Source organism: Chlamydotis macqueenii, chromosome 10 (genome assembly GCF_036417535.1).
Source record: "Chlamydotis macqueenii isolate bChlMac1 chromosome 10, bChlMac1.mat, whole genome shotgun sequence".
NCBI lineage: Eukaryota > Metazoa > Chordata > Aves > Otidiformes > Otididae > Chlamydotis > Chlamydotis macqueenii.
This window is the reverse complement of record NC_141565.1, coordinates 3758715-3785401: the sequence shown is the minus strand read 5'-3', so window position 1 is coordinate 3785401 and position 26687 is coordinate 3758715. Positions and strand designations below refer to the sequence as shown.

General features: G+C 39.9%; 1 protein-coding gene across 1 annotated transcript in view; it reads left to right on the top strand.

Annotated features, from left to right (window-relative positions):
- The window catches only part of IARS1 (isoleucyl-tRNA synthetase 1), a 110778-nt gene extending 84839 nt beyond the window's left edge, over positions 1-25939 (top strand). The window contains exons 26-34 of the mRNA XM_086755766.1: positions 5455-5629; positions 6882-6994; positions 7296-7391; positions 9466-9642; positions 13433-13544; positions 14501-14626; positions 19632-19775; positions 20742-20894; positions 25344-25939. Of these exons, the coding sequence (XP_086611892.1) occupies positions 5455-5629; positions 6882-6994; positions 7296-7391; positions 9466-9642; positions 13433-13544; positions 14501-14626; positions 19632-19775; positions 20742-20894; positions 25344-25426 (1179 nt within the window). The 3' untranslated portion in view covers positions 25427-25939. The remainder of the gene's footprint in view (positions 1-5454; positions 5630-6881; positions 6995-7295; positions 7392-9465; positions 9643-13432; positions 13545-14500; positions 14627-19631; positions 19776-20741; positions 20895-25343) is intronic.
- The last annotated feature ends 748 nt before the right edge of the window (positions 25940-26687 follow it).

The following is a 26687-nucleotide window of genomic DNA, read 5'->3' as shown; positions in this document are numbered from 1 at the left end:
GCTCTTAATTCAACGAGGCAGAAAATACGTGCCACCTTTTCTCTTAGATGAGAACTGAAGGAGTGGTCTAGCAAAGCAAAACCACCTCAGTAGCTGTTCAGACGATCTTCCCCATTCAAATCCACCTGATAAAAACATTTTTGGGGAAGGGATAGTAGCCTCAATGCAAGGTCCTTGTTAGAGAAGTTAAGTACAATGTAATACAAAACCTAACAACCCCCCAAAATATCAACTTCCTTAACTGTTACAAGAGGTTTCGTGTAGAAGTCTTTATACAGTTTGTGAATGCCGGTGAACTGCAAGCTTAGCTCTGTCACGTCTTCTCCTCTAAGATGTGCTTGTTTGGAACAGTCTGTATTTAAATGAGAAAAACCAGAAAGAGAAAAAAGATTTGAACAGCAATGTAGTTGTGCATCTGAACAGTTTGTGAAAGACTTCTCTTCCCTCCCGTGATAGGACGAGAGGTAATGGTTTTAAAATAGAGGGGGGTAGATTTAGATTAGAAATTAGGAAAAAATTTTTTACGATGCGAGTTATAGCACACTGGAACAGGTTGCCGAGAGAGGTGGTGGAGGCCCCATCTCTGGAAGCGTTCAAGGCCAGGCTGGATGAGGCTCTGAGCAACCTGATCTGGTTGGGGATGTCCCTGCTCCTTGCAGGGGGGTTGGACTAGATGACCTTTGAAGGTCCCTTCCAACCCTAACCATTCTATGATTCTATGATTCTATAACGTCACACCTGGAAAGGTGAGCCATAGGGTGTACTTTTCATTTTCCTCTGAAGTCTGCTCTCTTCCTGTGTTTTAAGTGCTTGTAGTGGATATACTAAAAATAGATCACTGCTACAACTTCGTTGTTTGTCCTATTTCACCTCCAGTATACTACCTAAGCCACTGTCGTATTACAGTATGTCTTCTGTGTGGCTGAGTACAGTAATTGGGTGGGAAATGTAGGGATTCTCCGCAGTTCAGTGTGGCAGTACGGTATCTAAGGATTTTTTTTAATTATTTTTTTTTTTTTCCCCTTGCCCAGAAATGGCATGACGCTTATCATATGCCTATCCTTGGTAGGTTAAGGATTCTTTCTGCCTTTCAGTGAGGTGTCTTCAGAGGGTTCTGTAACAGAAGATCTAGTCACACGCTTAAAATGTGATTAATTTAGTTAAAGTTCTTGTCAAAATCAACTGCTTTGCCTTGACAAAGAGAACAAAAATCTGCATCTACCCAAGCAAGATCAACTCATGTTGCTTGTCTTGGTGAGAGCAACTGCGTCAGTCAAAGAGTTCAAGAGGTGACTGAAGCAGCAGAGGACGTCTTAAACTTCTAATTGTGTATTACTCCAGGAATTCCGTCTTTCCCCAAGCCTAAATGTACATCTGAGGAAGGCTTCTAAAAATTCTGCTGGAGGCAACGTAAGAGCACTGGCTTAAGGGAGTCGTGGCTTAATGCACATGATCAGTGTTGTAAGCTGCTTGCTTTTAGTTACTGTGCGACTTAAATTCTGAAGAATTGTGCGCTAAAGGAATCTTAATTAAGAAAACGTAAGTGATTTGCAAGTGGAGTTGTAAGGCTTTTCCGTCATGTTAGCTTATTGATTATTTCTCTTAGACTTTACAGTTATGATGCTTCACTTCAGAATTGCTATTATTATTAATCATTTCAATACTTAGATCTTTTCAGAATTTTGTGGAATTGAGGTTAGTGTCTCTCACATTTTCTTGATCTGAAAACCAACTTTGTGGACCTTACAGAATCCAATTTTGAGAGATGAGGTTTGCTTACTGGAATTACTTTCAAAAAGATAGCTGACAAAATTTGCTGTCAACTTCTACAGCTAGTAAAAGATAACAAAGGAATTCTTACATAATTAGATTATACAAAAGTGTGTTTTATTTTATATTCACTGCCACTGCAAACCAAGTTAAGGTATGTCTTATGGGGAGAAGAGTTACAGCAAATTCAAATACCTGTATGGAAGCACAAATAGAAAATACTCTCTATTGTCCTATTTTTATTATGTATCTTAAAATTCAACGAGCTGATGCTGAAACTTAGTGTGTATTGTATTTCATAGCAATCAGCCTCGTTGTTTACTAGGATGGTTCAGAGCTAAAGAGGTCAGTGAATACAGGCAGACTGAGTAGCGTTACTTGGGCTGTATTTGCAGCTTTGTTCCTCCACCTCCTGCATATTCAGAGCTTTAGAACCTTTAGTTGTTGCCAGAATTGTGTTTCCAGTAAATTTGCAGGTGCCAGAGGTAAGCTGTAAGAAAAATTACACCATTTGTTTTCATGCAGTTAGTGACAGAATAGTTTGAAGAATATACTTGTCAATTCTTTGAAAAATTCACTCATCGCTTTTTCAGAAGTAGCTGTATTCTTTGATCTGCAGTCTTACTCTGTCATCATCATCAGAACATAGCAAATAAATTAAACGGATTTTAGTATTTGAACTGTCCAGAGAGTTATCAAGCAAAAATGACCAAGCTCACAAAAGGAACTGAATGCAGAAGCCTTTTAGCAATAGAACACAGTTGCATTTTATTTGCTAGTATTTGAGGCCTTTTACAAGCCGAGTTCAGGGCTTCTCTTCCTAACTAATTCCAGTGAAAGGCTTTCTCTGGGTAAATCTTGCTCTATGCACAATCAGAATCTTGTTGGCATCCGACCTTTGTATACCCTTCAACTCCCACCCTTATGTATGGCTATAATAAAACGACAAATTGACTTCCCCTTCAGCAAATTCAAGGGCTACCAGCATTTCATAACGTTACTGGTGTTACAGTGGAGTGGTAGATTGAATCCGTGAGTGGGCTGAAATAACTGGTGCGTGAACTGTGGCAGCGTGGGCCCCCTCAGTATTCTGTTTCTTACAGTATTACATAATCAATGTTTATTTTCCATTTTAGGATGTTCAGTTAGAGAGCCCAGCCCAGCTCAGGTACAGTGCTAGCCTCTCTCTCCTCTGTTCTGAGCACTGGGCGTAGCTGGGTTACCCGTCGATCTGATCATGCCTGGCACGTGGCTAAAGGCCCTTGTCTGTAGGACTGCCTGAATATACTGATCTTAAAACTGGCGATACGAAGGACTGGTTGCCTCACTTTGTGTGTATGAGACTTGAAAGATCTGTTAAGGAGCTAATTTTGGTTTATTGGGAAGATAAAATCAAGAACTGTTTTAAGTCAAAGCAGTATATCGAGGCAGAGATAAGCAGACCTCAGATGCAGACTTGCCTTTTTTTTGAAGAATCATTCTGTTCTTTTTAATTGATAATGTACAGAGAAGAATGGTTTCCTAATCTAATCAATATAGAAAACTTGTCCTGATGGAGTTTGCTTGTGTGTAATTTATCAAATCAGGCCCAAAGTCATCTTTAAATTTGCACTATTTTTTTGATTATTAGTTCTTTGTCCCCACAAGGCTGTCAGTTACCACTTGTGGGCTCATTTGCAACAGCACCCCATTAAAATGGAATTCCTGAAGTATGTAATTTTCATTAGATTTCCTAGAAGAGTTATTAAATAAAATCAGATTCAGTTGTACTCTTGGCTTCTCGTGTCAGTAGGATTTCCTAGGGAATGAGACTTGGGCTCAGAGGTTCTATTTAAGCGTTACTTCTCAATCTAAATGTGTGGCTGCTTTTTACTCCTGCTTGCCAAATGCACTTGGTGACTCTGTGTTGTGTTGATGTGAACTCTAACAACCTTCTATTTAAACCCAAAATACTTCAAGTATTGGGCAGCCTGACAGACAAAACCTGCTGAATTATAGTGAAGTGTCCTTCAGATACATGCAGGTTTGTATCTCTAGAAGAGTTGCACGTTGGCAATTAAAACTTTCCAAGATCCGTCTCTGATACGTTACACTGAGAATAGAGAGAGCGAGACTCTGAAACTGGAAATTTTGGTGTCAAGTCCTGCCTTGTGTGTGGTTATTACAAAGCAGGGAAAAACCAGGCTCTCTTGAAGACAGAAAAGAACACCGAGACACAGTGCTCTTATTTCCAGGAGGTATACCAAGGCGTTATTTCTTGGTGTTATCAGTAACGTGTGCAATGCATGTGTTCGTTGGACAGAATTAAGGGTAGAGCGGAGATGTTTGCTGTGTTATTTTCAAATTTGACATTGTATGAAGGTCAGGGTGTTGTAATGAAGGCCGTTTTTTTTTTTTTTTTTATGGTGGCTTTTAATGTGCTTATGTGATGAGGAAGATACTTGTAGTTACGAACATAAGAAATGACTTAGTGGCTTAGACTCGTGGCTCGTCTAGCACATCGTGCTGTCCCCTGCAATGGCAGAGTTCATTTAGAGAAAGCACAAGCATCTGGCCACTGCTTGCAATAGCCTCCTCTCGTAGTCAGCCGTCTGCAGCTGTTCTGTTACGGATATTCAAGGGCACGTGGCTGCCTGTTCCCTTCAACATCTTTTCGTGTGCCTGCTGTTGTGAGCCTAATTCCTTTTTGAGCTCAGTGGTACACTCCTGCTTCCCTCCTCTGGTGGCATTACATTCCCAGGGTTAACTACTTGTGTATCTCTCTTAAACCAATCTCCCACTATTTCCACTGCATGATCGCTTACTTGAGGGGTTGTTTGGGGGCTTGGAAACAAGAGTTTTACATTCCTTACCTCTTCATACCCTTTTAAATTTCAATCCTATCCCTCTTCCACTTTCTTCCCTCCAAAGAGTTCCAGCCTTGATCTTTCCTCATATGGTAGCAATGGTGTTCCCTTAAACCAGTTGTGCTCTAGAATCTTCTACAGCATCACTGTATTCCCCTCCAGATACAGTGACAAAAACCAAACTTATTACTCATAATAAGTAATGGGCACATCCATGTTTCTGGAGTGGCAAAGTAATGTCCTTGGTCTAGGGCCCCTCCTGGTCTTCGTGCAAATTTTCTGTGCTTTTTGGCTGTCCTGCACACTGATCTTCAGAGTTCTTGTGCTGCAGAACGTAGACAAGTTTTTCTGAGCAAGGTGGTTTTCTGTACAGGAAGGACCTGGGATAAACAGGTAAGGAAATAAACAAAATGTGACAGTAGCATTTGTACAACCTAAACCAGAAAATTGTAGATTATAGTTTTCTGGCTAAGTGCAAACTGAAAGGAGCATTTTAGCAAAATTTTTTCTTCCCGAATTTTGCCAGGCAATTTTCTGATGCCACTGCACACAAAGGTAATAGTTTTATCTCTTCAGGTAAGAGTAAAGTGAAAAAGGTTGTTGAACAGGGATCTGATTTGAACTGAGAGGTGACTGGTGTCTACTAATAACAGCGAAATGTTTACCTGAAGGCTGACGAGGAGGATAGGATCTTCTGCTGAAGCATAGTTTCAATATTGGATGAGCTTGAGACTTAGGACTTCTCTAGTACCGTGGCCCCTGGTTTTGTACCCTTTCCACAGCTGTTAGAGACAAATGTTCTTTAGCTTCGTTTTTTTCTCTTGGTGTATTTGTATAGGAGCTTAATGTGCGTCGAGTGACATTGTCTACTAATAAAGATAAATACGGAGTGCGGCTGAGAGCAGAACCAGATCACATGGTGCTTGGGAAGCGCTTGAAAGGTGCATTTAAGGTTGTCATGGCTGCAATCAAAGAGCTGAGGAGTGAGCAGCTGGAGGAATTCCAGGAGACGGGTACGTAGTGGTACAAACCACCGGACTATGGTAATGTTGACCAAAAAAAGATCCAAAATCCTTTGGCTTTTAAGTAAAAAAACCCAAGCAATTGCGGTTGATTTGTGTATATTAATCTAGCACTTGCAGGAACAGATGCAAAAATACCCTTCTGTGGGCTGAGGGAAACTTAAGACCTACTTCTCTGTTATCATCTCTATTAAATCTTATGTTAATGGGAAGAGGAGTAAAGTTGTTTTTATTATTTTGCTGACAGTAGACGAGAAGTGGCCGTGTGTACTAACCTTACACCGTTCTCTTGTTTAAGTGCTATGTTAAGGCCAAAACGAACTAGTGTGAGCTGTTCTGTAGGACTGAATTGAATTTGAACTGAATATATGTGAAATAGTTCTTATTCTAAAAGCATTGCTTCAATTTCAGATGCACAAGTGGGTGTGAATTCTCCAGCTGTATCTGTGTAGTTAACTGCTTGAATGCAAATTTTTATTTAGTTGTGTATACAGATTATTTTAAAGTTTTATTCAATTTTATTCCAATGGTACACAAACAGTTGCTGAAACAACTGCATTTCAGCCGAGTTCTGCTGCCCGTAGAAGTGCTCGTATGAAAAATCTGAATGTTCAGTGTTTCTCACTAGTGCTTAACTGCTGTTTAACTGGATGGCAAATATACTGCATTTCATGTATTTGAAGTTTGATACTTGTTTAAAGCTTTTTGAATTAAAAAAATTTTTTTTTCTAATTTTTTTTTTTTTTACTCTGACTGTATGTCGTAGTTCAGCCCCAACGGGGACCAGACTACGCAGTCTCTCTCTCACTCCCCCGACTCTCCGAGAGAATAGGAGGAGATTTGACAAACAAAAGAAAACCAGGAAAAAAAAAAAAAAACCAAACACGCGGGTTGAGATTTGAACAAAAAGTAAATTTAACAGTAATGACAGAAGAAAACAATAGAGTGATGGAACACAAATACAGTATAATAGCTCACAACAGATCTCTACATCCAGTCTCTTCCAACTAGGAGGGCCTCCCTTCAGCACCCTCCTCACTTATATACTGAGCATGATGTCAGATGGGATGGAATAGCCCTTTGGCTAATTTGGGTAAATTAACCCCAGCTGTTAGCTAATTAGTTAACTATCCCAGCCATAGGGGCTACCAGCTTCAGTTCTCCACCCAGCTCAGGTAAATATTAACTCTATCCTGGCCAGAACCAGGACACTGTAAGAAATGCTCTTCTGCCAATTCTGCAGGCACCATTGTTGTAGAAGGACATGAACTCCATGGAGAAGATCTTCGTCTCATGTACACCTTTGATCAGGTTGCAGGAGGATCTGCCCAGTTTGAGGCACATTCCGATGCTCAGGTATTTTATTGGTTATTTCCACTTTTAGTTTTGATTAAGGGAAGAGTTCCTCTAGAAGTAATATGAAAATGGTGAAGTGAAAGCTGGGATGTTTTTGTGGTTTTTTTTTTTTTTTGTTGAGATAGCTCAACAAATTCCAGGAGCCTGTCTTCTGAATTTTGGAGGTGTTAAAGTATTGTCTTCAAAGTGATCTTTTATAAGTGATGAGCTCTATAAAAATGTACCTGAGCCTCTGAGTGAGTTAATACTGACCTGTTTCAAGTTTGTCACCTGTTCAACAGTCTTCTGTGCACTACCTCAGGTTTTGGTTCTGCTAGATGTTACCCCAGACCAGTCCATGATGGATGAAGGAGTTGCCCGGGAAGTGATTAATCGCATCCAGAAGCTTCGCAAAAAGGTTAGGAAGCAGTGGTTTGGAAGAAGACATTTTAACTTACTTTTAAGCAATCTTTGGGCAATATGCAGCAGAAGTTGACCTTTTTAATTAAATGTGAAGCCCTGTAATCGTGTATTCCTCATACATAGCTTTCTGATAGGACATAAATCATTGCAAATCATTATTTTCAATTTGAATTCCCATTTTACTGAGTAGCATGAGTTCAGCAATGAGCTTGCTATACGTTATCCGTAGTGAATTAACCAATTTATTTATTTTACTGAGCCCCTCATGTTTTCTATCTTCAGCCATATAGCAGTGGCTCAGTCCCCGTTAAGCAGCTCTCAGGCTGCTTGCCTCCTCCCAAGAATCGTGTTCTGTTCTGTCTTTGTTCCAGTGTGTTACATCAGCTGGGCTGGTGAGAGCTGAGGTGTCGGAGCCCAGGACTGCTAAAAGAAACAAACTTGTGTCTTAGCAAATTGCAGGAGGCATTTCTGGCACTGATTTTGTATACCTACGTTAATGATTCCACTCTACGCTGTTTTCATCCTACTTACAAATGATGCTGTCTGACCTTCGTGTTAAAGCACTTGGAACCAGTGTAGCTTCCTTCTCTCTATCGTACTAATCCAGAGAGAGCGGCACTCGCTGTCTCTGTTTTGTGCCAAGAAAGCATGATCACATGGGGTGACGGCAAGCTGAAAAAGCCCTTAATCTGACGAGGACCTTAGGTACCATGTGACTCAGTACAGAGAATTCTAAAGGTTTCAGAATCTGCAAGTTTAAAAACCCCACAAAGGAAAACAGTGTCCTGTCCCCTCATGCACATACACATTGCAAATGTGGAACGTGTTCGATGATAAATGTAGTGTTTTCCTACGCGGCAAACTTAGTGGCAGTGGATTTCTGTCTTTCTCACACTTATGCCTGAAGAAATCTTGTAAGAGCTCTGAATGATGTGTAGAGAAAATTTTCATGCGACATGGTTTTAGGAAAAGATACCTGTACAGTTAAGACTGCCTGAGACTCTGAATCTTCGGTGTAGGCATACGTGAAAAATAACAAATTGGTACCAAAATGGTTCTTGGTACCAAAATAGTTATTTTTTTATATATATCTATATCTCAAAAACAAACCATACGGATTAATATCGGTATGAAACTAGGAAGGATTGTGGCCATGAAAAGAAAACTCTCTCACAAGTAAAAGATTTAAATTTACTTCTGTAATGACATAAGTTCATCTTTATTCCCACTTAAATTAATATCAAAATACTTCATGTTGCCCAATAATTAACATTATGCTGATGTGCATTTATTCTCTCATTCTTTCATTCCCATGCCTGTTATAAAATTGTACACATAATAAAAAAGACAAACAGATTTTTGAATCCACAGTAAATATTGCTGAGATGCGATTAGGGCAGTCATTATTTTTAGCAGATTTTAGAAATAGTTTTCTTAGTGCTGCTATTTTTTTTTTTCCTTGAAACTGCTTTCTTACTGAAGCAGAATTTTGCTATAATCCAGCATTAATAAGCATACCATTCCAATTAATTGCTCTTTTTCTGAAATACATGTTAATACAGATGTGACAGAAATAGTGTGAAAACTTAAAATCCTGGTCTCCACATCTCCAAACGATACCAAAATGTCTTGGAGACTGTTGTGTGTTAAGAAAATGTCACTGCTGGAGCAATTGTTCGATAAAGGGCTGAGGGCTTAATTTCACGCTGACAGGATGTGTAAGTGCTAGCAAAATTCTCATGCATCAAGAAAAGCTTTTTAATAAATTTGGTAGGCTTTCAGCTCACGAAGGGGGAGAGCTGAGAAATGAATTTGAAAGTGAGACGTTTAGAGTAACGTGCACTTTTTGATCGTTGTCTTTTGAAGAAAAACTCGCCGTGTTTCAAGCCTCTTTCTTGCCCTTCTGACCAAATAATTGTTTTATTCTGAATTTTTTTGTGGAAACTCTTAAAAAATGTCTGGTAAATATATTTCTAAAATATTTTTTCTTTAACAAGTATACTTCTTTTAGTTTGTATATGTGAATGTCATCTTGGTCTCTTTAATAGTACATTTTGTGTATCCCACAGAGAAATCTGGTTCCTACAGACGAGATTACAGTGTACTACAGATCGCAGCCAGAGGGTGACTACCTGGATACTGTTATTAAGGAACATACAGATTTCATTTTTGCAACAGTAAAGGCTACCCTGAAGCCTTATCCAGTGCCTACCTCAAAAGAAGTTCTTATCCAGGAAACCACCCAAGTAAGAAGGAAAAAGCATTGACCACATAGTTCACTTTGTTACCTGCTTTTAATTGAACAGAGTGCTTCATTTCCAGAAAAATTGTCGATATTTATTTATAGGATATAGTGGATATTGTGTCATATTGGTAAATTTCCATGTTAGTCTTCCTGATTTAAAAAAGAAAATAGTTGGGCTTCGTATGTGTAGTAGTTTTGAAAATGAAGGCGCTCGGGTACCAAATGAACATCGTTAGATGTTTGTGTAAGCTTAATGCGTACAGTTATTTGTACTTGGATTAGCGCGTTGTTGAGACAGCAAAAATATTGTTGCTCTGATTTCTTTAGCTTAATATGCTTTTGAATTAGAAATGTTCTTCAAGGCTAGATTTTTGCCTTTTGGCTCAAGACCAACTTCAGTTATTAATGTTTGAGGATACTTGTTTTTTCTCCCCCACATTGCTGAAGTTCAGTCTCTTGTAACAATGCAGTTTTGCAGGTTTGGCTTACTTTTTCAGCAGCAGATTTGAACTGTTTTTTTTTGTTGGTTTTTTTTTTCTTTGTTTCTTTTGACATGTTTTGAGAATATTTTTGTCATGGTTTTATTCAAACTTACTATACTCAAAAGGCATTGCTAGCAGAATTGTGGATGAAATATTCTTGGATGTAAATGCCATGTTAGACCAGAAAGACAAGAACTTATGATATATCAGATTTAAAATTTGATTTACAGAATGCCTTGGGGGTCTGAGAATAGCTGAAAGTGCGTATTTATTTTATCCATCTTAATAACAGTATCTGTAAGGAAATATTTTATACTTATTAATTAAATTTCTGAAGTTGTACAGAGTTGAAACAAAGCTCTGGTTTGGCCTGTTTCAAAACTGAGTTTAATCTGATGACAAACGTAGGGAAAAAGACTATGTGAAAGTGGAGAATATCGTGGTTAAGAAATTAGTGAAAATATTCCTGTTTTTTCTCGGTATGTGTTTGATTGGGATAGTGCTGATGGACAGTTTGATGTTAAGTCAACATCGAATCTGAATTAGAATATAAAAAAATTTGTAGTGCCGGGAAACACTTGTCTATCTCTGAGATTGCCTGGTGCATGAGCTTCAGTGTTGGTCGCTGTCTGTGAAAACTTTCATGCCTGTGGCAGTGTGGTTCCCGCTGCTATTATTTTTCTGTTTTCTAAATCTTAATTTAGCAGATTCTAGTGAAGAAAAAGATTGTGGAAAGCTGAAAGATGGGTCTCTTGGACTAGTTTTAAATAATGCCGTCTATGTAAAGATGAAATCTTTCCCTGACAGAAGGTGCTGGTTATTATGGATATAGTTGATAGCTATTGTCTGGATGTCAGCAAAAACCAGGCACCCATTCATTTTTGTAAATTATGAGCCAGTGTGTAAACCAGCGATACGAGGTTTGTGGCTATGCATTTCCACAAATGCCAGATTTCAGACTGTGAAAACCTAAAAAATTATAGCTGAAATGACACAATATATGATACGCAGTTCTGTGTGGCTATTGCAACTGATTACAAAGTTTATAGAAATGTAATCAGGCCGGGTGGAGAACGGGTGGAGAGCAGCCCTGAGGAGAAGAACTTGGGAGTGCTGGTGGATGAGAAACTCAAGATGAGCCAGCAATGTGCACTTGCAGTCCGGAAGGCCAACCGCTGCATCAAGAGGAGCGTGGCCAGCAGATCGAGGGAGGTGATCCTCCCCCTCTACTCTGCCCTGGTGAGACCCCACCTGGAGTATTGTGTCCAGTTCTGGAGCCCCCAACACAAGAAGGACATGGACCAGTTGGAGAAGGTCCAGAGGAGGGCCACGAAGATGATAAAAGGGCTGGAGCAGCTCTGCTGTGAGGCCAGGCTGAGAGAGCTGGGGCTGTTCAGCCTGGAGAAGAGGAGGCTCCAGGGAGACCTTAGAGCAGCCTCCCAGTGCCTCAAGGGGGCTGCAGGAAAGATGGGGAGAGACTGTTCAGCAGGGCCTGTTGTGACAGGACAACGGATGATGGTTTTAAAATAGAGGGAGGCAGATTCAGACTGGACATAAGGGAAACAACAACAAAAAAAAAATGTTTTCCACTGAGGATGGTGGAGCACTGTCCCAGGTTGCCCAGAGAGGTGGTGGATGCCCCATCCCTGGAAACATTCCAGGCCAGGTTGGCCGGGGCTGTGAGGAACCTGATCTGGTTGGAGATGTCCCTGCTCCTTGCAGGGGGGTTGGACTGGGTGGGCTTTGAAAGGTCCCTTCCAACCCAAACCATCCTGTGATTCTCGTCATCATGTAATGGTCGTAGAGCTGATAGTGCCCACCTCTCAGCTTAAAATCCTGGATGTGGAGGCTTTTTCAAACAGAAACATTAGCAGGGAGTTATTGCAAGTTCTGTGTACCAAAGCTGTACGGTTTATGAATGGTAAAGAGAGGCAAAGTAATGCAGAGTTGTTCGTTATTAGTTTCCTTTGGGGAGTCTCAATCACTGTGAAGTACCTCCCTACGGAGTTTATCTGTGGTTTTTGCCACATGGGTTGCCTTCTGCACATTTAGATGGTTACTGTGCTTACAGACTTGCTGTGCCGCTGCATTGTTAGTCACAGACTTCAAAATGGAGGTTGCAGAGAGAAGCAGATGCCTGAGATTTTAGTGCGATGGTAAAGTCTTCCATAGGAGTTGCGGTGCCTGTGATGTGAAGGTGGATTGCTTAGGGCAGATGTTTGACTCTGTGCTCCGTGTTCTGCTGTAACTAGCTTGTCACATTAAAAGCAGTGAATAAAAATATCTGAGATGAAAAAGCCCTTCTTCAGAAGTCCTTTCAGGGTGGAAGTTTGGCCCTTTGCGGAGGGCCGTGGATAGCTGCAGCTGCATGCAGTGAATTTGTCGTTTGGCGCGTCAGGCCTGGCTATGGTTAGTTGTCTTCGTTAGTCGTAAGTGCGTTGCATTTTGTACGAGCAGTTTCAGGCGTAACGACTATGAAGATATGAATTCCGATTGAGTTATGCATCAGCTGTTGCTAGGCGTTGATAAGCAGCATTGACCCAGAAAATGCTTTACAGTGACCATTGCGCGCTTTCCGACATAACGCCAGTGAAAAGAACAGCGTATGTAATTCCAAACGTGAGCTCGTAAGTTAAATCAACTGTGATGAGGTCGTTGCACAAAATTTCTGGAAGTTATTAAAAGGAGCAACAGAAGTCTGCGTGCTGTTGAATATACGTGAAGACTGGGACAGAAAATGAAATGCAGTCCATCTTTTCTACAAGCGTCTTGATTAGATTCAGGATCAGTATTTCTGTGAAATTACCCTGGATCTGATTTTTGATACAAGAATTTAATTGTGAGCTCTTCAGACTTGCTAAAGAGTTGAAGACAACCAAAAAAAACTTGCTGGTTGAAAACAACCAAAAAAAATATCAGCAATTTCTCAGAAAATACTGGGAAGGAAAAACAGCTTCTGGAAAATTGAATTTTTAGTTGCTGGTAGAATTTGGTAAACAAAAAATGAGATTTGCTGCTCCATAAGTCTCTTTCCCTGGTTTGCAGTAGGAGCTCAGCAAAGAGCAACACTTCCAAGTTTATCTGTTTGCCCTTTGGACTGTGACTTTTCTCATCCTACCCATCTTTGCAAAGGAAGATCCTTGTTCCATTTCTTGTTGGGATGTTTGAAGTTTTAGCTGGTATGGACTTTATTGTAAGTCATGTTTAGTATAAGACAAAATCTTAATGTCATTTGTTTAAGGAAAATATTTTGTTGTGTTTGTTTAATAAAACAATATTCAAGTAATCATAATATTCCTCTTTCTTCAGCTGAAGGGATCAGAGCTAGAAATTACACTTGTCAGAGGTGGCTTGTGTCAGTGTGTGGGTCCGGCCTGCGCCTACGTCAACCTCAAAGTTTGTGTCAATGGGACAGAGCAAGGTAGGAATGTACTGAGTTTTTGTCAGCGGTGGTGTTGAAAGGTCATTTGGAAAACAGTGTGATGAATGTTGGAGCCGCAGATTTGTTTGAAAGATGATGCGAAGTCCCTTTCAATAGTAGCACTGAATAATTATTGAAAATAAATTTATTAAAAGCAAAAGCACATGCTGTCCGTGATTTCTTCTGATGTGGACCTGAAGTGAATACGCAGATGTGCACATGAATTATTTCTGTTCTGCAGGAGGGTTTGTATGTGAATAATCTGTGCGGCGGCGTACACATTCTGTATTTGCATGTGTCCATTCACCCACACTCAGTGTGTGCCTTGAGAATTCTTAATTCCTGATGTAGTACTGCAAATGCCGATGACGCCTTTCTGTGGAGGAGATGCCAGTTTTGAAAAACTTGCTTATGAAGTTTAGAGCTGAAAAGATTACTTAAACTAGAGAGTATAATAACTAGGTCTTAACTATAATCAAAAGAAGAGTACAGCAATATTATTAAAATATTACGAGGTTGAGTTATATATTAAAAGTAGAGAAAACTAAATGCGCTCTGTGGAATTTTTTCCTACATGTGTTTACAGTTTGCGTGTCAAAGTAGAAGTGCCCTGGTTACCAAGCTACTTACTGATAATAACGAATGTACCTGTGGAACGTGTCAGAGGGCACAGAGGTGGCCGGTTTTTAATCAATATAATACCGGATGTATAATTCAGTGACATAAAAATTTGGTTGCTTTGTTATTAACAAGTATAACTTCCATACTCTAAGTCTGAGGTACGCTTGAGTCCGTTTCCCTGTTTTCTTGCTAGAAACATTTCTGGAAGCTGCAGTGTTGCTAGTTTAAGTTTGCTTAGAAACTCAGAGGAAGTAATTAGAAAAAGCCATTAGAAAATAATTGAAACTTGGATGTTGTTTCCAAACTGCATTTTAATTCCTTCATTTTGGTTTTAGATGGTGTGTTGCTGCTGGAAAATCCAAAAGGAGATAATACTTTGGACTTCACTGGCCTTGTAGATGCTGTCTCCTGCATTTTTGGCCTTAAAAATCCAAACCTGACAATTTTTAGTGGAAAAACAGGTAAATGGAGTTCAACAAGGAAAAGTGAGTCTTTCTAGCAGCAGCTAGAGTTATTTACCATATAATTTTTCTATTTGTATACAAAATTGACAAGAAAATGCACAAGGAGGTATTCTGTTTTATAGTACCTAGCTTATGGGTCTGTGTTTATAGTCACATGAAAGTATTTCCAAAAGCTGCTGCTAAATGGTGCTCATCTCTTCTGTTATTTTATTTCCATTGCAGCTCTCATCAGGACAAAATCTGATTTATTTCAGAAAGTGTTTCCATCTGGTCTAGGCAATGCTATATATTGATGGTGAGCTGCCATCAGTTTTTGCATGCTTTTTTATTTTTTTGTTTTTCTTCCCCCTAATTCCTCAGTAGGCAGGGTGAGAACTTAAATTTAACACAAACTGCTATCTGTAGAGGAAAAAATGTTGCTTTCTCACTCTAGAGGAACTTGAGGATGTCCACGTTTCTCCTTTTTAGAAAAATCTGTCAAATATTTTTGCAGCTTGAACTTTGCCTCTGTTAAGGCGTGAGAATGTAAGATATCTTCTATGGATTATGCATAGACTTACAGGCTATGTCGTAGTTTGGTTTGTTACAAAGATAATATAGCTGAAATTGAGAAGAAAAACATTATGCAAGCTGTTACCATTAGTGACTGTGAGACCCTACCAGCAAACTGGCCTTCTCTCCCCTGAGGTGAAGATGCTGTTTTAGTATTACATTACAGTATTTCAATACATCAGAAAAAGTTAGAGCTTAAAACTCACTGGGAACAAGATTACACTAGTAACCAAACGCTTTAGTGAATGCGCACAGAAACTGGAGTCCTTAGCAGTGGCCACGCTGCGATATGACTTTAGAGATGTTTGAACAGCGGCAGTAAACTCCTTGTGTGTTCTTAGGGTTATTTACAGGCACATCTGGAAGTCCAAGCTTTGTCTGTTTCCACACCATTCATATTAAGTCTAAAATGCGTGACACAGAAATCATAAAGTACTGCAAAAATGGGAATCGGATCACTACAGAAACTTTGGCTAGTCTGTTTTCATGGAAATACTACTGAAGCAACATCCGAGGGCAGGTACTTTAGTTGGCGGCTTTGGGGCACCCAGAGGACTGCTGAAGATCCCCAGTTCGTGTCTGCCTTTCAGAAGGAAGTCTGGAGTCTGTAATGTCACTGTTGCCATCTGGATCTTCACCTTCCTTACCTGTCTTTTCCTGAAAGTACTTCTGGAAGAATTTTGAGGGTTTTCATATGTGGTGTAATCCACTTAACTTGCTGTGATAGAACCGCTTTCCAAGTTTTGCTCAGCAGAGCTGAATAGTTTTATCATGCAGAATTATTATTCTTTGCGTTCAGTTATAGGTGCTGTATAGGAAATTCTTTATCCCTCAGTACCTTCCTCAAGGTTCAGTTATGTTTTAAAGGAAGAAATAGTTTTCTTTGAAATCCTTTTCCAAGTAGTAGTGATGCACTTGATAGCAGTGTGGTATGTGCCTACAGAGGTGGGTACAGAATCCTAAAATCACAGACTGGTTTGGGGTGGAAGGGACCTTTAAAGGTCACCTAGTCCAACCCCCCTGCAAGGCCAATTCGTTACCATCACAGATATTAAAGGATGACCTGCAAAAGGCTAAGGAGTGTCGGGAAACTCTCGTCTCATTAAGGTTATAAACAGTTTGACTCCTTGTTTGGTTCGTTTTCTGCCACGAACAGGACAAAAGGGTGCGGCATAAATCTATTAATGCTGAATTCCTAAAGGAGGTCGCAAAGAAAATGTAAACCTTCTCTCTGCCTCAAAGATTATTTTCTGCTGTGGCAACAGAGGCTTTCTTTCTTTCCTCTCCATGTTGCTTTTGCTGTGTAGGTATCATTTTGGGACTTCACATCTTGGCGTGCTGATTTCAGTCTTTTGCTGTTTTGAAGCGGCCTGGGCAGAGCGGGTCTTTCCCTGCCTAATTATTAAGAACATAGAAATTACCTTGGAAAGATTAGATAATCAAATTAACTTTTGTTGCAGTTTGGCAGAGATATCGAATAAGGATTGATCAGCAGAAGATATGGTTTGGTTCCCTGAGGAGTCAGACTTGAGGGCATGTACAAAGAAAATAGCTCCTGAAGGTGTTAGAGAATAGAACCGAAATTCCTGATGTTCCACATAGAATCCCTGTGCTTTATCTGGCCGGCCATCGCACACGTAATGTTAGGTGAGGCCTAATGGTGATTCCAGGGTCTCTTTAGGGAAAGCAGTGACTCTGGCTGATGGGAATTGCAAGGAAAGGTCACACACTCCAGCCAAATTGTTGCTGAATTGTTCCCGTGTGTGTTAATAAAATTGTGAGCCAGTAAAACCATATTTCTGGCTCCTTATTTTCCTTCCTGTGGTTTTTAGGGCCGTCTGCTTTACTTGCAGTAATTTATTATCTTGTTTTCTAATCATAATGAAGATCTGCTTAGGGTTGTGTAATGACACGAAATCGGGCAGTTCTTGTATTAAGGCAGGCTGAAGCATGTCATGTCCCTGTTTTTTCAGTGCAGCATTGAAATAATGGAATAAACATTTCCTCCCCAACAGTGAAACAATGCATTTTGAGTAACTGCAGAAGCATTGAGCAAGGCACTGATCTTTGGAAACTGAGGATAGAATTTTTCTCATTTTACATTTAAAAAAAAAAAAAAAAGAAGAGAAGAGGCTGGTCTCAAGTCAGAGGGTAAAAACAGTTGTCTGTGACTTTCTTTTTGATCTAGATTTCTGAAAAGCAGGGAACTTTCTAAACTTCTTATTGGGAGTGCTTTTTGAGTTGCACCCGACTTCCTTGGAAGTAGTCTGTATTGAAAAAGAGTTATTGAAAAAAAGATGTTTATCTCTGTGGGAATAAATGAAGTTGTAAATCATGTAGGGCTTTAAAAAAGGGGAGGGAAGGAAGGTGAGGCAAAAGTCTTCCTACGAACTTCTTAGTCCACATCTTATTTCATCTTTATGACTTTCAGATGGCTATTTTTTTAAATTCTATTCTTAGCACTGTTTTCTGAACAAGAGTACAAAAAGATTTTTTTAATCTTTAATTTTTAAAAGGCCAGGAGGCTGTAATGTACCTCAGAAGAGTATTGCCACTTAAATCTCAAATGGAGAGAGAACAGACTTGAAAAGTTATTTTAATATTGATGAGCTTGTTTTCAGGTCTGTCGTTATATATGAAAAAATGATCCCCTTTCTCTTGCTCTTCTTAGAGGGTTAAATGAACTGACTCTATTGACAGCACTGTGCATGAGCTGTTCCTTGTGAAAACATCAGCAGTCCTGTAAGGCAAAATGCTGTATTTAACTACGCAAATCGCCGTTACTGTAGCTCGTGGCCTGTTGCTCTGCGCAGATCCTGGCAGCTGGGTCACGTCAAACGCGAGGTTCCCTGAGCCGTGCTGCTTGCTCTGCAAAGCACGCCGCTCACGAGCGCTGTCTCCTGCCCGTGACCCGGTAATTGTATGTGAGTGGCACGCAGTGCTGCTTTAGGCTTATGCTAGGAAAACCTGCTGCTGGCTCCCTTTCCATACGACGAAATCTTGTTAATTCCTCTCCACTTGTTAATTTAGTTAATTTCTAGCTTTCCTCTAGGTAAAACCAAAAGCGAAGCTCCCTCCTGTGCTTGAGTGTGCTCCTGCACCGCAAACATACCAAAGATGTGTTGGGGTAGCTGGCAGGCGGCCGCCATCGTGGCAAACTCTTCATTCTTGAAAACTGAGTTTTAGAAACAACAATGAAGTTTTGCTTTTCTATTTAAAGATGTGCGCATGCGCGCACACACACACACACACATATACGTTTATTTTTAAAAGATAGCATTTTAGAATTTCAGATGCAGTCTGAGGGAAACCTTCATTATCATTCAGAGAGCTTGTAGCCTGTGATTACTTTTCACCTGTTTTGGTTTGGGGGTTGGTTTGTTTTTTTCATTTTCCAAACATCCTTGGAAAAAGGAGTGTCACTTCTGCCCCTTTGGAATTCATTCAGATGAACTGATGGAAAATAAGCGTTGTAAAGCATAAGCTCCGTGATAGTGAGCAGGGCTGATGGGGAATGAAAACCTGTTGGAAAGAGATGACGGATGTGCTGTTCCGTATGTACAGGCAGTGCACAATTCTTAAAAGAAATTTAATTTGTTAATTCTTGCTGGATTTGGTCTTTGGAGCTCTCGTGAAGCTGCAAAACCTTTCTAGCAGAGTGTGACGTTCTTTCTCTGTATCTTTGATGTTGTGACTCTCAGCAGCTTTTTTTACCTCTGTGGTAGACAGGGAGCTGCTCAGGCAGGCAGTCCAGCATGCAGCCTTATTTGTATTACAGGAACCTCGTTAGCTTCTGCTCTGAGTGCTTTCAGGGTGCTGGCATTACTTCTAAAATCCTGCGAGACATGGGTCCTATTTTGGGTCTGATCTTCCATTTTCTAAATATGCATGGCTGGAGTCATCTGCTGAATCATCAGCTATTGTTGACATTAAACACAAATATTAATGCAGAGGGCATTATTAATGAGCTAACCAGCTCCTGATCTTACCTTTATTGTCATTGGAACTTTAATGAGGGAAATGTCCTGATGTTGCATAGGAATGCATACCCAGTGCTGCTGCAGCTAGGGAAGTCAGGGTAGAGGCCAAGATCGTAGCTCTTAATGAGAAAGAAATGATTGGCTTAAGCGAATAATTTCGTGCTTGTTGTAAGTTATTTAACTATTTTAATTGCATAAGTAATCATGTCGTTTATTTGTATGTGTAAGAAATGGTACATAGGAGCTGATTTCCACAGCAGATGAAGTACTCTGTTAAGAAAACCAAATATTTCTTCACAAATTCCATTTTTGAAAATGGAGAAATGCTCTTTCTTGACCAAGGAGTTGCGAAAGGGGAAATGCTTCCACAGCGGCATCAGTAGTTAGAAAGCCTCATTGTCAGGTAATCGAGTGAGAACTGGGCCTTCGCTTCCCTGTAATGGCCTGAGTGGTCTCATTTTCTTTTTCAGAACTGATAAATAAAACTGACTTGCTTAGTCTCAGTGGAAAGACTCTGCATGTAACAACAGGGTCAGCACCTGCTCTGATCGACTCTCCCGATGCTCTTCTCTGCCAGTATATCAACTTGCAGCTAATGAATGCAAAACCACAAGGTATGCAGGATGCTGATCTCTGCTCATTTACAGGCTGAGCTCTTGGTGATATGCTTTGGACACAGTAGCTTACTGATGAAGAGGAGTACCTATATTTTCATTGGTAGATGGTGATTTCTGTTTATTTTTTCGCTAGTATGTGCTTTCTAATAAACACAATGTTTAGCTTTTCTCCCTTTTTTCAGAAAAGAAAAAGGAGAGTCAGTCTGAGATAAGTGACAGTATTTAAACATGAGCCCGTCAGCATTGTTTCCTGTTTCTGACTCACCTCTGCAGTTTATTTTAAAAGGCTGAGTCTAAAACTCACCAAAAATGAAGGAGGAGCCGGCTCTTTACCAAGACGTTGTAAACAGCCTGTGAACCTTTGTTAGTGCTATTTAAAAGCCAAACGAGTGGTATTATTAACCTGATCTGGATTATAGATAATGTGCATGTAATTCTGTTTCACAGCTGCTCATCTTGCAACTTCTACTCTGAAACCTCACATTGAAAAAACTGTGTTGTTAGTAACTCACTCTTAATTTCTGCCCTGGTATGAGTCCATTCCAGGCTGTGTCCATGTGGAATCTTATTGACACTACCGGGGACCTGCTTGGGCCCAAACTGTGTCTTTAACTGGGGATTTGATCATCGGAAGGCACTTCGTGAGCCTCTCTAGTCGTTAGTGCTCTATGTGTTCTATTGAAATATTTCATATTTACCAGTCTTCAGTCTTCTGCTGCCGCCTGTAAAGAATTCTGCTTTTTCTTTTGATTGTTAAGCTATTAGTAATCACTTATATTTCTGCTTCTGTAATTCATTAACTTATTTAGTGAATATCTGTAAGTAGACTCCTATTGGTAATTACTCAGCACCATGAAGAAATAGAGATAAAATGGAAGAAGTCGTCCTGAATTTCATTTTACCAAGATAAATGAAGTAATATAATCCCTCACCAGTAGTAATCCCACTGTTTATCTTGTTCAGAATGTCAGAAAGGAACAGTGGGAACTCTTCTAATGGAGAACCCTGTTGGTCAGAATGGATTAACGTACCAAGGTCTTCTACATGAAACAGCGAAAGTTTTTGGGCTCAGAAGCAGGAGGCTAAAATTGTTCCTGGATGAAGCACAAACTCAGGGTAAGCACAAACTTTTGGTTTGCTCGTCCAATGATACTTGGAAGTTTTGGTTGAGAAGCAGCTAATGTGTAGCCTGAGATCTAGTTTAATTACTAAATGCATACTATTTCCACATTGGTTTCTAATTTTGGCCAGTAATTTAACATTAATTTAATAAAATCACATACATTTAGAAATTCAAAGTTCTAATGCATTCGCTTCATGAAATGACCAAGACAACTTCTGCAGAAGTTTCTTCCTTGTGAAGTAGGAAAGCCAGTCAGCAACGTAAGTGGTGCTGACATGCTGCTGCGACTTAGCAGAGAGAGTGAATCTCCTGCTAGAAGTGAGGGAGTATGAAGTGGGAATATTTTAAGAACCTGTTCAAATTGTTCCTGTTACATTCATATTGTTGCAGATATTGTATTATTTTTTCCCTTCGTTTTTGAGAATGAGAGTGGGTGGAAAAGACTGCCAGCTCTATTTTAGAGTTGTGTGAGTAGTTTAGACTTGGTAGGATACAGAAGCTGCAATTCATTCAGAATACCTGGGAAGCAGGGAGCTTTATCACGTAGTCACATATCTGAAATATTAAAGAATCTTTCAGAACCACGGGCAGATGGTGAGGCTTAGAAACAAAAGTCTCTGATTCATGAGAAAGTTAAGACTAAAGGTGTAGCCAGGTGTGCTAAAAAGTTGGTCTTGAGAATGATTTGGGACTTCATTTGACAGAAGGAATGGATTAGAAACTACATGGCTTAAAAAAAAAAAACAAAACCCCAAACAAACCAAATCGAAACAAAAAAAAAACCCAAAACAAAAAAAAAACCCAGGTATTTCTGTATTCAGGAAAACTCATCTCTTCAAGTGAAATGATGCAAAGGATTCTGTCTCCACTTGATCCTAACAACATGATTTACAAGCTCTTTGCGAGAGATACCTGATGCTTAACCTGAACTTGTCACATGCTAGGTTACCTGTCCAGAAGCTAGCCATCTTGTTTAAAGTGGTTACCTAGGCCTAGCATGGGGTGCGTGTCCTCTGGAGGGGCCTGACAGCTGCTGCGGGGAGGAGGAGTGTAGCTGGCTAAAACCGGGGTCACGTACCTGTCCACCTGGGTTGGAGGGATTCAAGCAGGATCGCTTGGGATCGGAGAAAGTAAGGTGTGGGTTCTTTTGTTGTGGATTTTTTGTTGCTTTTTTTAATTTCATGTGACCTGACCTCTGTTTATTCAAAAGCCATTTTTGTAAGTGGAATGCTGATGAGACTTTCTAGTGACATTAGTTTGGGCTAATGCTAAAAACGATGTGCTGAATGGTGTTAACAGAGAGTTGGAGGCCAGAGTGCTTAGAAACAGCACCAGGTATAAGAACCAAGTTATCAATCACTCTCACTTTCATAGACAAACCATGTATTTCCATGCCAAGCCTTGCTGACGAGGAGGTTAGCCATTCAGGAGCAACTGATGTTACATGTATTTCTTTTCTAGTTTCTGTCATTGTTACAGGGCAGAAGGGTTCACAGCAGCACGTGACTTGGTCAAGACACTGAAATAACCATTGCAGAAAACTTTCAAGTTCTGAAAGGGGGAAGTAACTGAGAAAACAGGAAAATTTATAGCCTTTAAGTCTCAATTTAAGTAAGGATTTTTAAAAGGCCTTTACCTAAAAGGGAAATTGCTGTAACGTATTTGTAGTATGAATTCTGCAGAACTGTTAAAACTTTAAATAAGTCATATAAAGTGACAACTCACAATGATGTGAAAGATCAAATGCGATAACTCTTCAAAGGCTAAAACAACTGTTTTGGTCTTTTTGAGCCTCAGAATGTAGCGAACTTGATCCTGGAGGTTTATTTGTGTCGCTAACACATGCTTGTGCCATACAGCAATGCTGCTGCTATCTCAGATTTAATTCTCACCATGCAGCTCTTTTAACAACATTTTAAAATTGTATGAATGCTGAAATGGTTGCACTTTATCTTCAGATCTCTTTATGTGATGAAAAACTGCTACATGTAAAACAAATATTTTGATGCCTCTGGAAAACATTAGGTCAGTTAATGTTTATGTGTGTCATTGCAACTTTGAAATCCCCTGTTCATCTTTTTATCAATATATTTCAAGGTCCTACATTCAAAACAAAAAAGTTCAATCTCTTTAGTAGTTTTTTTATGGTTTATTCTAAAAATAAAAAACTCTTTGCCGTTAACCATTTGAAACATTTGACGAGAATAACCCGTGAATTGGAAGGTCGATGCCTCTGTTTATCAAAAGAAAAGGAAGAAGAAACCACTTTGAGGAAAATGAGTTATCAGTTTTGAAACTACTATTTTTATAAATACCGGGTACAGGCAGTTGGGCACCTGCTGCCTATTGCAGAAAAGCTTGCTGACCTTTCAGAAACAAAAGTGTTTTTCACCCCTCTTTGGAATATTGGAATAATGGACTATAAATAAACATCAGACTGGCGAGCGTTGCTTATTCATGAGATTGAAACACAAGTTCCAGGTAGCTGATTCAGAGACGCTTTTGGGATGAAGGCGATACTTTTTAATGTGCCAGCTTCAAAGCTTTCCTGTGGAGGAACTGGCACAGAAAGGAGTATGTCCTTGCATTTTGGTGATAAACCAAATTTCCAATTTCTAATAGTAGTTATTGTCTTAAATACTGTTGAAGATGTAGTTCCTCCTTTTTCAGGATTTTAAAAATAAATAATTTTTAAAGTACTTTTGAGACCAAGTTGGTAGTTTGTTTGGCTGTTTCTGCAGACCCAAACGCCTTTTTTACATATTGATGTAACATTTTCACGGGGAGGGAATAAAGCCCTAATTGCTGAATGGGATTGTACCTGCACTCGTGTAGTTCCGTAAACGGATTTTCACCTGCTAAAGCAGAGCACTACACTGGAAAAGAACTCCTTAAAAACAGTACTGTCATGATCCGTAAGGATCATCTTTAATTAACAGATGGCTTTTAAACTTTGATGCGGACTATATCCTCTCAGTCTAAAAATGAAATATTTTTTGAAGAAAGATGGAGGCCTTCATGTTAGGAGGAGCGTACATACTGTTACATGGAAACAAAACTTTTTGCTGCCATTTCTAGATTCAGTTTTCAATTGGATATCACGTTACTGAAAACTAAACTGCTTTTCCGTGATCTCCATGGACACACCTCCCTGGCCTCCCCACCACACACCCAGCGCCACGGCCACCGTCAGCTGGAGGTGAGCCCGGGTTAGAGCAGCGTGAGCATCGGACATCAGTCCTGCGACACACTGCAGTACCTGACAAAATCCTTTCTCCTGAAGGAGCACCCAGCCGTTCTGAATGTTATTCATCCGTGCTAACACTAGTGCCAGAATTTAAAATTATCTTTTATTTGCTTGTGTTGTCTGTGGGGATTCCAGTGTGCAGACTGACGCCATAAGCCCTGATGTTCTTTTGCTTTGGTTCCAGTGGATATGTCTGTGGTTACTGCTTTGAAGTTTCTTAGTAGAGAGACCTCTGATATATTTATTATTCGGATTACTTTTGTTCCAAAGCTATACCTCCCAGTATTCAAAACAGTCCACTCTGTTATTGGGCTAGTTTGCTACAGCTGAGGGGTGCTGGGAAGCATTGAGCTAGCAAGCATCTAATTACTTGGGAAAATGCTCTGTAAGGTGGCAAGAACACTGAAAGAGATTTCCAGTTCCCACCGACTTTGCAGGTGACTTTTTCTTTAGCCACAAAGTGTGATTACTCCATGTTTCATAAACAACTGTAAGCCCTGAATTAGCCTGTTGGAAATACGCTGTATCCTGAAGAGGTTTGGTGAGACTTTATCCTTTTACTGTTCCAAACTGTGTGCATTTAGCTATGAAAAGACTTAAGGAATTGATCTGGTGTGGTATTAAATTCTTTAGGCGTACTCAACAAGATCGCAACATTAGTTTCTCAGCGGATGCTACTGCAATCCTTGCCTTACGTATAAAACTCAAATTAATGCGTGCATGTTCCTCTTCCTGTACTCCTACATTCTGTCAGAGCTGAGATACCAGGGAGATGGATCTCTGCGTCGCCATTCTTACATAATGTTTAGCAGGGACTCTGATTTTCACTGCATTATGCTGTATTGTTAATATTGACTTCATATCATTGCATTATAAGATAACTTTCTGCAGTAGGTACTGTTCCGTGTGGATGGGAAGTTGTGGGCTGACGTAGTGTTGTGGTTCACCCAATTCTGCTTTGTAATCTAGAACAGTATCTTCACCTCTTGCAGTGGCAATCCTGAGGTGTGGTGAGCCTTCCTTTAACGCACCTTGCTTTGGCGGGAGGGAATTTTGAGCTCAGCGGTTTCTGTCCTAGTCTCATTTTGATTGAACCAGCAGAACTATGTGAATAAAGAAATGAAAAAAAATGTAAAGTTTTACCAGTTAGCAAGAGCACTAACTGCGTTCTGTTTCTCTTGTTTTCTCGGTTCAGAGATCTCAAAGGACATTTCCATGAAGAACTTGAACATGAAGACTGTGTATGTTCGTGTTATACCCACCGCAGCTGAATGTTGAGAATTCCATTTTTATGAACAAGACCATGTAGACATCTTCCCACAAAAAGTGAAGTCAAATTAAATTAGTATGCTTTTAGATTAACATCCAAGTTGTGTATGGTACTTGTAGCATCTCTGATCGCACACAGGATGTTTTCTACCAGTGCATGTTTAATATGCTGCTCTTTGGTTTCAAAGACAACGTATTTCCATTATGTCATCTTATGATACTGTACAAGCAGCTCAGAACTCCTTAACCCTAGATATCTATGCAGTAATTTGCCTGAAAGAAATGGGACTAGTACCTCAGTTATGCTGTTCTCTGCCTGTCCTTTGTGCAGAGGCCGTCTTTGGTTTTCTAAACCATGGCTTACCTACAAGGCTTTAAGAATTATATACCATGTTACAATAGCTTTGAAACTTATTTAAGGATTACCCGGATTTGTTCATTCATAGTAGCTGATTTTCATGAAGTGTGTGGCTGTTGATTTAAAATGCTCGCTTGGAACAATAAATTTGCTTCATCTCCAAACTCCTGTTTCCCTGAGTTCAGAGGACTTTGCTTCCTTCCATTTTCCTAAAGGTAATGCTTAGCACACCATACAGGTCAGGGAAACCTAGAGAAACTCGGAATCTGAAAATGTCCATGCGGAATGCCAGTGACTGCTTGGACTGTGATGCCGACAGGTTTGGGGCATTTTGTTTGGGCAGGGTTTGTGGGGGGGTTGTTTGCTTTGGTTTCAGACTTTAAATCAGTTTTAGACTGAAATTAGTGTTGGGTTTTTTGTTTTTATAATAGTCAATTCTACTTGCCAAATGTTTCAGTGTTAGCTCGTGTATCTAGGCAAGTGAAATAACAAGCAGCCTTTTTTCAGTTTGAGGATGTTTTTTGACTAGTTAACTGGAACTAGAAACTTAGGCACACTGAAGTTTCGCTGCGTTTCAGTAGTGTTGTTAATCAGTGTTGAAACTGGCTGTTGTACAGAATCCTGAACTTGAGGAGGCACACGTGCGTGCAGCTGCGTTCACTGCTGGGCCTGTATCAGCTTCCTGAGAACACGATCGCATACGCTGAGAACAGGAGTGTTAACAGAGTCCCACTTTGTAAGAATGACAAAGTCTTGCTTAGCACGTTTTTCCATTGCTCTGTTTTTCATCTTTGCACTACGAGTATAAACCACGGGTTTGTTGTGATAACACTATGTTAGTGGGAATAACTGGAAATAAATGTTCTGTGTAACTGCTGTGCTCCAGTGGACCGTACCAAAACTGTAAGTACT